The sequence below is a fragment of the Adiantum capillus-veneris genome, chromosome 19 (genome assembly GCF_014529385.1).
Source record: "Adiantum capillus-veneris isolate H3 chromosome 19, ASM1452938v2, whole genome shotgun sequence".
Taxonomy (NCBI): domain Eukaryota; kingdom Viridiplantae; phylum Streptophyta; class Polypodiopsida; order Polypodiales; family Pteridaceae; genus Adiantum; species Adiantum capillus-veneris.
Genome location: NC_140949.1, coordinates 9,559,405 through 9,568,924, shown reverse-complemented (window position 1 = coordinate 9,568,924; position 9,520 = coordinate 9,559,405). Strand labels below are relative to the sequence as shown.

The 9,520-nt window shown below is 42.1% G+C and overlaps 1 protein-coding gene across 1 annotated transcript; it reads left to right on the top strand.

Annotated features, from left to right (window-relative positions):
- The first annotated feature begins 3,202 nt into the window (after window positions 1–3,202).
- Window positions 3,203–5,594, top strand: SQD1 (sulfoquinovosyldiacylglycerol 1). The gene is made up of 2 exons (XM_086490212.1): window positions 3,203–4,382; window positions 5,075–5,594. Exons 1-2 carry the CDS (start codon window positions 3,345–3,347, stop codon window positions 5,480–5,482), a joined length of 1,446 nt encoding a protein of 481 aa, XP_086346338.1. The 5' UTR covers window positions 3,203–3,344; the 3' UTR covers window positions 5,483–5,594.
- Window positions 5,595–9,520: the final 3,926 nt, after the last annotated feature.

The following is a 9,520-nucleotide window of genomic DNA, read 5'->3' as shown; positions in this document are numbered from 1 at the left end:
AACAGTTGAGGACCGGATTTATGTGGAGCCGGTCCCCCCCTCCAATAGGCATTTGTATTATGATTTCTCCCATAAAGAGAGACTTGTTACAATACATTCTTTGTGTTCCTTGTGACCTAGGTGAAGCAATGAAGATGGAAAGCTTCATGCATCACCATCATAGCATAACCTAAACTTGAAGAAAGCTTTAACTATACCAAGCCTCAGTCCCAAGACCTCAAACACCTTCGAAGGTGGAAAGAGCTAGCAGGGAATGAGGGTAGGGAAGAGGAAGAAGAAACATTTCATACGAGAAAGAGCTAGTTCCTCACTTATCATAACTCTTGTGCTAGCATACATAATAGCATAGTAATGAAGAAGAAATAGATGGCAAGCTCAAGCATTGAAGCATGGCTCTTGGATGGATTTGCACTCCATAGCCAAGAGTGTGGGTGTAGGCTCTCAACCTCTACTTGCTTGGAGAAAGAGAGGGAGCTCTTGCACTTTGCATAGTACACAATGAGAGTGTTTGTGAGTGTGTGTGGGTGAGTATACCCCCTAATCACCCCCCTAGCTTGCTTGGGTCGACCCCCCCTTGTAGCTCATGCTTGAAGCTCATTGGACCCCTCCAGGCCTAGCCAATCACAAGTAGGAGCCATTACAAGCAACAGGGATAGCCTTGGGACAAGTGTCCCCCTTTCCCCTTTGAGAGAGAGGACTTGATAAATGCAAAATCAATTAATTAAGTATCCTTTATTATCATTGGACCCCTTGGGTGGCCAACCAATAGGTTTCAGGCACACCATGAGGGCAACATGAGGAGGAACTTGACAAGTGTCCTTGCTGCCTCTTCAAGCTGGGGCTTCCCTTGTGTGTGTGTGTGTGTGTGTGTGTGTATGTGTGTGTGTGTGTGTGTGTGTGTGTTCTCTCTCATTCCCCCCCCCTTGTAGGCTCGCCCCCCTCCTTGTAAGGATCTTTTTGACTTTGGATGAGCAAGCCCCTTAGTCATCAAGCATGACTAAGCACTTGAAGTAGGGGGTGTTCCCACAAGCATCTCAGGCAAGCTTCTCAAGGCACCTCAAGCACCTTAATCATGCACCAAGTCAAGCACCTTAAGCATGGGGCCAGTCAAGCACCTCAAGCATCTTAATCAAGCACCTCAAGCATGACAAGCACCTCAAGCAGGACAAGCACCTCGAGTTTGGGCCGGGTGCCCACCTCAAGCTCAGCCCTAGCTTACCTAAGGTCAAAGGACTTTTACACACATTATTGGAGGTCTTCAATGAAGCTAACCCTAAGGTCTTATGCTCCATTGGTTAGCCTTGCTCTTGATAGACCATCTCCCATTTGGGCCCCTTTACTATTGGCCCCGTGTTGAGATAGATTTATAATCACATATCTATATCTTAACACTTGTTCCCGTTTATTCTCACACATTAAGTGATCAATTTAATATGAGAAAATCATTTGGGTTGGTTAGATATTAGATTTTATGACACAACCCCCCTCGAATTTTTGCCGATATAATGGACCTTATATGCTAATCCAGTAAGAGATGCAAAGAAAGCTGACTCATCCTTACAAGAAAACCGAGATAAGATGGAGCATCATCAGGAATGTATTTGCAGAAGAGGGTGCTTGACACCCAACATATATGATATATTGAGTGTATAACTAAATAAAATAATTTTTGAATCGTGAGGTTGCAAAACGCATTCAACAGTAGACAAACTCTGTACAATCCTCTTGACACTGAAATTGGTTCTGCACTCAAACAATATATTAACAGCAGTATGCCCAGCGCTATGGAATGTTAAGTCACTGCTGGCGATAATTGCACTTGGCCTGTTCGGCATACTCTAGCTGCTATATGGAGTTTCTACCTTGACCGCCTGGAACACAAAAGACCTTTGAGAAGATGTGAATAGATTTTCACTGCCTGCCCTGGAGTTAGCTTTCCTAGCCTCCAAAACTAGAGGGTTTGTGTTGGCTACAATACCAAACTAATGTTTGCCATTTGCAACCATCTGAACTTGATCCGATAGCGCTGTGTGCATGGACCTTTGCTCATAGGATCCGCCACTGAATCGTGGTTATTAGCAAAAGAAGCTCTTTACATGTTGATGGTGGCTAATAGGTGCTGGCATATTGGTATGCCTGTCTCCAAAAATGCCATTACTCCGCAATCTGTGTTCTTTGGTTTCTCCAGCATCAAATCTCTTTGTGTGGAAAAAAGAATTAGCTTCCGCTTGTGCTCTTTGACTATTCTTTTGATCATGGTCGACAGCGTAGACACCTGCATGATTCACTACTTGACTTCCGCTGCAATGTTGCTGCATCTCCTTGGAGATACACATAAACCAACCCCAGCGGCGGCAGACACCATATTCTGCGTTGAATTGGTCATGAGAGATGTTTTTGTTCGTCTGTAGATCGTTTCGAAATGCTTGCCTCATCAAATTGGCTATCAACAGAACTAGACGAAGAGTGTGACTAAAGCCAACGGTTCATCATACCATGACTTGCACTATAATATTCCCCAATGCCTTTCCCTCGACATTGATCAGCTGTCTGCCACTAATCGCCTCACACTCTCTGCTAAAAGTGCAAGCAGCTAGCACTGAAGCCGCTAGCTTAATTACTCGAGGATAACCATCATAAGCTTAATTCTGTGTGATTGATCCTGCTAAGCTTTTCTACCCTCATGTTCACTTTGACATTTGCTCTTTCCATTTCTTTGGCCTCTGCCGTCTGCATCGCCAACAGCCTGATAGCATCAATAGAAAAATGTGTTGAACAGGCCTGCAAAGGCAATGAGTTTTGGTGATTCGACTCCAGAACTGATCATCGTTTGAAATCTGATATCTTCTGTTTCAGTAGCACTAGAACAGACATCTGCCATGGGTTGATCGCACGAGAAATATTTGATATTTGAGAGTCCTCATCACGGTGACGACAAGCATCCGAAGTACTCTCCAGCTTGATGATCTGCGAACAAACTGCTTCTGAGAGCAAAAGACGCACAATGCTTTTTTGGTAGCTTTTCACGATGGAGTTTTTTTTAAGAGCTGTTCATGGCAGCGATGTTTTTTTAAAATTTAAATTTAAGGCCACGTGGTGGCTTGTGCGTTGAGTGCCTTGGGCTCACCAAGTAATCAAGGCTCGGGCAATTCTTAAAAGGTTCGCCCGCCCGCCCATCGTAGGAGGAGGCGCGTTGTTGGTGTGTATCCAGCCTCAATAGCTGTAATGAGCTTGAACGAATATCCGGTGTTCGGTGCTCCTCGTCACAGCAACCTACTACCTACTTGGACCTTCACGCCCCTGCCTTGCCTCTGCCAACCCTAATCACTTCCGTTCGAATAGCCATGAACCTCCCTGCTCAGCCGGATTTCACCAAATCCGCTTCGTCATCCTCATTCACATTCTTGGTGCCTTCATGGAGCGAAAGCTTCTGTGGGTGCAGCAGGGTGGTCATGAGAACCCCTTACTTTAGCAAGTGGAGCTGTGGAAAGCAGCCAGATGCGTTTGAAAACGCAAGAGTTTGTATGGCACCCAGGGCAACGGTTGTGAAAGATGCATCCCCCGTTGTTGTGCCTTCTGGAAGCTCGGATAAGGGCAAAGGCACAAAGGTTATGATAATAGGAGGAGATGGGTATTGCGGTTGGGCTACCGCCCTTCATCTCTCTAACCTGGGTTATGAAGTGGCCATTGTAGATAGCCTCATACGACGCCTTTTTGACGAACAGCTTGGCACTCAAACCCTCACCCCCATTGCTTCTTTGAAAAACAGAGTCAAGAAATGGAAGCAGTTATCTGGAAAGCAGATTTCTGTATATGTGGGTGATATATGTGATTTTGAATTTTTGGAAGATGCCTTTAAGTCGTTTGATCCACAGGCAGTAGTACATTATGGAGAGCAGAGGTCAGCCCCTTATTCTATGATGGATCGCAGTCGTGCTGTATTTACACAACATAACAACGTGATCGGGACCATGAATGTGCTCTTTGCTATTAAGGAATTTGCTAATGACTGCCATCTCGTCAAGCTTGGTACTATGGGGGAATATGGTACTCCAAACATTGACATCGAGGAGGGTTTTATCACAATAACGCATAATGGTCGAACTGATACCTTGCCATACCCCAAGCAAGCAAGTTCATTTTATCATCTTAGCAAAGTGCATGACTCGCACAACATTGCATTTGCTTGCAAGGCCTGGAAAATTAGAGCAACAGACTTGAATCAGGGTGTAGTTTACGGAGTTTCTACCCCAGAGACGAGCTTGGATGTTGAGCTGATCAATAGGCTGGATTATGATGGTGTCTTTGGGACGGCTTTGAATCGCTTTTGTGTCCAAGCGGCAGTGGGGCATCCTCTTACAGTTTACGGCAAAGGAGGACAGGTAGGTCTACACCCAATAAGATTGTTTTAGCGAATTTTTTCTTACTGAGTGGCTATGGAATTAGATTGTTTTTGAGAAAGCCATCAGAAGCCCTGTTTTTAAGAATGATGGCAAAAAGTGATACAGCCTATTTGGATTAGGAACTTCACAGCCCATAAAATTTGGGTTTCAGCTGACAGAATGTGGATCATGTGTTTCTCTCTACAAATATTGATGCTTCAAAGCAAATGGGGAAGAGGTCAAGGTCTGCTGACATTTGGAACAAATGTTCTAAGTGGTTGATTGTTTGCCACTGTCTTATGAATTTTGTGATATGGTGTGGATTATTATGTAAGGAAATTTTGCCTAGTAAAGCAGAAATTGAAACTCATGTTGATTGCTTTTGCTATTTCTACAGCAAGTAAATAAAATTGTAATCCAGTACTTTGCGAGGTCAGTTGTTTGAAGAGCAGGCAGTTTTGAGCTAATGGTTAGCTTGTGCTTCGTATATAGTGGCCAGATCAGGAATTGTAAGAGGGAAAGAGTGTAGATAGCAAAGAAGTGCATCTAGGTTGACTGTATGTTGTTGGTCCTGTTTCTTGAATATAGAACTTTTGAGCTTTTAGGCTAGAGAGTGTGGAAGGGACTCATTTTGGCATTTGGCATGGGTTTTGTGGGTGTGATTTTTCCATTGGCTTGTGGTTGTTTTGCAGACAAGAGGATACCTTGATATTAGGGACACTGTTCAGTGTATTGAACTGGCAATTGCAAACCCAGCTAAGCCTGGAGAGTTCCGTGTGTTTAATCAGTTTACAGAGCAGTTTTCTGTAAATGACTTGGCAAGGGTTGTTACACAAGCAGGAGAAAAGCTTGGAATTGAGGTGAAGGCGATCAATGTGCCCAATCCGCGAGTTGAAGCAGAAGAACACTATTACAATGCGAAGCATACAAAGTTGGGGGAGCTTGGACTTCAGCCGCATCTTCTTTCAGATGCACTGTTGGACTCTCTACTAAATTTTGCAGTCATTTACAAAGACCGTGTGGATATGGCTCAGATTATGCCTACTGTTTCATGGAAGAAAGCTGGTGTAAAACCTGTCACCGTAGCTACAAGCTTATAGGCGAACCCTTGTAGTGTGCAACAAGAGTGTCCGAGCTTGAGAAGGTCTTTGTTTTCAGCCAAGCATTATAGCACTGCTCATTTAATCTTAATATTCAGAGTTTTGAGATACCCACCCATGTGTTATTGTTCGTATGACCTACTTTTTGGTTATGTTTTTTATACAGTACACAGTAATGTCTGATGTCTGCATACAGGGCCCTGGCTACTCTTAATTTAGTTTAGTCTACTGCCATGCTTAATTTTGTTACTATCAATGGAGGATTGTTCTCTTTTCTGGCAAATCTTTTCTCAAATGGCAGACAGCAGAAAAGCTTGATAGCATTTGGTCAGGTGCATCCGTTTTTCTTGAGATTGTCTTTCAATTCTTCCTCCCATGTTTCAGTCGAGGTCTGCAGTCAGTATATGCAGCAGAAAAGAATGTGATAGTGAATGCTTGTAGTGCTTGATTTAGATTTCGCAATTACGCACACGTAGGTGTCTGCAGTGTTTTTACATGAGCTACCTACTCACCTACTCACTTGAGGGTGTTGGTTAATCCAACTTGACCTCCTGAATTATACAGGAAATCCAATTTAAGCAGTTCGAACTTGTGTTTTAAGGTCAGGGGTTGTCAATCTTACTGGTTTGCTCTGCATTTGTTTATGTGGAATGCATGTCTGTGGCTGTCATGCAGAGAGCGGTTAATTTATTGCAATGAAGGTCTGCAGTCGTTTGCAATGGAGGAGCAGCGATGTTTTGGCTTGTTCTGGCTGTTCTTGGATCTGTTGTAATGAAGGTCTGTAATCTATTGCATTGGAGGAGGAGAGATATTTTGGCTTCTTCTGGCAGATGGTTGAGTTTTGTTTTGTGACATTTTGTTGGCCAAATCTGACATGCATATGTATGGTCTAGTCTTGAGCGTGATTAGGTCATGTCAAAGTTGTGTATGGACTTGTTTGAAGAGGCTTCGTTATCGTGAATATGATTTAATGAATCTGGCTTATTGGAGACAAGGTTGACTGCATTTTGATTTACATCAGGCACTGCTTACTGCCTTTCACAGAGCCCAGGTAACAGCCAACTTGCACTGTATTGGTGACTCCTTGTTTCAAGGTTTTCTCCCAAATCACAGAAGGCTGCTAATCCACAGTTGGCCTGAGCTTGCAATGGGAAAGTCAAAATTCCAACAGTAGTGCCCAAAATGGGCGTCGCGGCTACTTTCAAAAATTTACTTCGACAGGATGTTTATGACTGTTGGACCAGGAGCCTTGCCACCTGTAGGTAGGGTGAAAGGGCCTGTGCAAATGGTTTAGTAGGTGCCAGGTAGAGTTTGGTTGAGCGTAGAAAGGAGTTGTCGTAGGGGTTAGGTGGTGGGTGCTTCCATTACCCATAGTGTGTGAGCCACATGGTGTTCAACTTATTGGCACACCAAGTTTACTAAGAAGTAACTATTTGTGCAACCGTCTAGGGTAAAGGACTCGAGTTACCAAGACTGAATCCTCAACCTCAAGCTTTATTTCTTGATCTCAAGAGCTGAAGTGTGCATATGGAAACTGAAAATGAACTTAATCTGCAATAAAAGAAGATGGCGAGACCAGAGGCATTGCAATGCCATATAGTACGCCACTGTTGGGAAGAACATTTGTTCAATATAGGAGGAAAACAAACATTTGGAAAAAGAGCAGGCCTATTTCTTAAAGCTCCTTTTATTAAGGAAGGTCTATACCCTAGCTAAGCTAGATTTGGTACAGAAAGAATCTTAACCTTGTACAAACACACACATGTGCACGTCGTGACGGGCGGGGGGGGGGGGGGGGGGGGGGGGGGGGGGGGGGGAAGCTTGTTGTTGGAGTTCAAATGCTCATTTCTCATATCTAGATGCTCATAGATAAAGTCCTCGCTTTGAATTGCTGAATGTGATGGCTATGCAATGCTCCCTAGTCCTTTCTTTTCAAGATTTGATTCTCATGGTTGAAGATAGATGAGGTGGAGAAAGACTACAGAACAAAGTTTTTTTATCCGTTCAAGAGTTATACATGTTGAACCTCTTATTTATCCACTTGGCATTTCCATCTCTATACTTTTGATGTCCTTCTATTGGCTCATAGGGTCTACTCCCATGCTTAGCAACATGAATACTTTAGTACCTCCCTTAACACTTGCCTCTAGCTCAACCAATGTCATTAGGGTGTAGGTCTTATAAGTGACTTAGATAACTATTGATACAACTGTGGGATGGTCACAATTTATGGTTTAGATGGTTACAATTTTTAGTTCACTAAAAATAGAAGCCCCATAAGTGAAATTTGCTCCCTCTTTCCATCAATCACGTTAAGTGAACTTCATTGAAAAAAGGTTGCTGCTGCTTTCCAATGGTCTTTCTTTGTATGTTTGCTTCTTCATTGACGAAAGGTTGCTTCTTCATTCCAACGGTCTTTCTTTACATGTTTGCTTCTTCATTGACGAAAGGTTGCTTCTTCATTCAAATGGTCTTTCTTTAAATGTTTGAAGTTGTTGCAATTGTTGCACTTTGACTTTCCTTTTTAAAGGTTACTTTTTTGCTCCAACAATCTTTCTTCATGTGTCCAAATTTGTTGCACTATTGTACTTTGACTTTCCTTTAAAGGTTACTTCTTTGCTCCAACATTCTTTCTTCATGTGTCCGAATTTGTTGCACTCTTGTGCTTTGGATTTCCTTAATGTCGGTAATTGTTGCCATCATGTCAATTTCCTACAAATCGAGCATACAATTCTGTTCCTTGCTATTTTAGCTTTCTAGAACACATGTTGTGATTGATGCACATGTGATGGTTGCAAGCATTTTTTGAGTTTCTTTGCTTGCTCTAACAATGCTACTTCTATCTTGGGCACATCCATGTTAGGCACATTTTTGAGCATGGTAGCCATGTTCACATCCATTGTCATGTGTTCTAACAGTATTGAGTTATTAAATATGGCGCATGCTTCGTATTTATCATTGTCTTTGCTAATGCTTGCAAGTTGTTTTTTTACGAATTTTCAATATGGGGCCATCTACTTAACTTGCTCACCCTCAGTTCAAGCATCTTTTCTATCTACCCATGATAACCAACCATACAACACACAACCGAACCATTTCAATTAGTCAAACAATCCAAACATATCAATAGCGCATCATATGCACTTGCGACATAATGACTAAATTGTATTAACCAATCTAAACGAGCTAATAGCTCATCATTTGCAACTTGTTGCATAACAACCAACCATAACAACCACTCTAAACCAACCAATGCTTCATCTTCTCAATCAATCCAAGCCCATGAGGAGAAACTTGCACCATAATAGCCCAACAAACAATCCAACCATATCTAATAGCTATAAGCCATAACTTGCAAGGCATAACTTAGTAACCCTATCATTCATCAACACTTGCATGCTCAAAACTGATCTTGATACAAATGGATTCGTGCATGGATCGAAGAAGCTAGAAAAGAGCATGATACATAAGTTTATGGTTCTACATGATAATAATACAAGTTTGAAATAGCAAACTAGCTCAAAATGGCTAGTGTTGGCATCCTACAAGAGTTCATTGCACTATAATTATAGCTCAATAGAGGCACAATTTTTGATTTATCTCCAAATTGTAATGTATTAGAGTTTTCTTTCAATAAAATTTTCATCCACTCAAGAACATATATTTTTAAAAATTTGGCAGTATTATTAAGCGTATTAATGATTGGTACTCTGTCTAAAACAATCGGTTTTGAAATAAGACATTTTATGTAGGAGTCATGTTAATTTTATGTTTTAGACAGGAAAATGGGAAGGCTGTAGAAGCCCCTACTTTTAGGAAAGTGAGTATAGGATATTTTTATGGCCCTTGGTTAACCGAAAGATTAGAACTTTAATAGAGAGCTTAATGTGAACCCACAACTAACAACAGAGGGCCATTGAAGTTGATTGCGTGAAAAGAGCAATTCGCAAGGCAGAGAGCATGTGTTGAAAATGACACGCCTTGGGGGCATATTTAAAGGTGCAGAGGCGAGTGAAAAATAGAGAGTGAGAAAAATCT

Bases quoted from the DNA above. Each gene is read 5' to 3' on its own strand.
- SQD1 (XM_086490212.1), top strand. From the start codon at position 3,345: ATGAACCTCCCTGCTCAGCCGGATTTCACCAAATCCGCTTCGTCATCC. The intron at 4,383-5,074 runs GTAGGTCTACAC...GTTGTTTTGCAG, and splicing joins TTTACGGCAAAGGAGGACAG to ACAAGAGGATACCTTGATAT.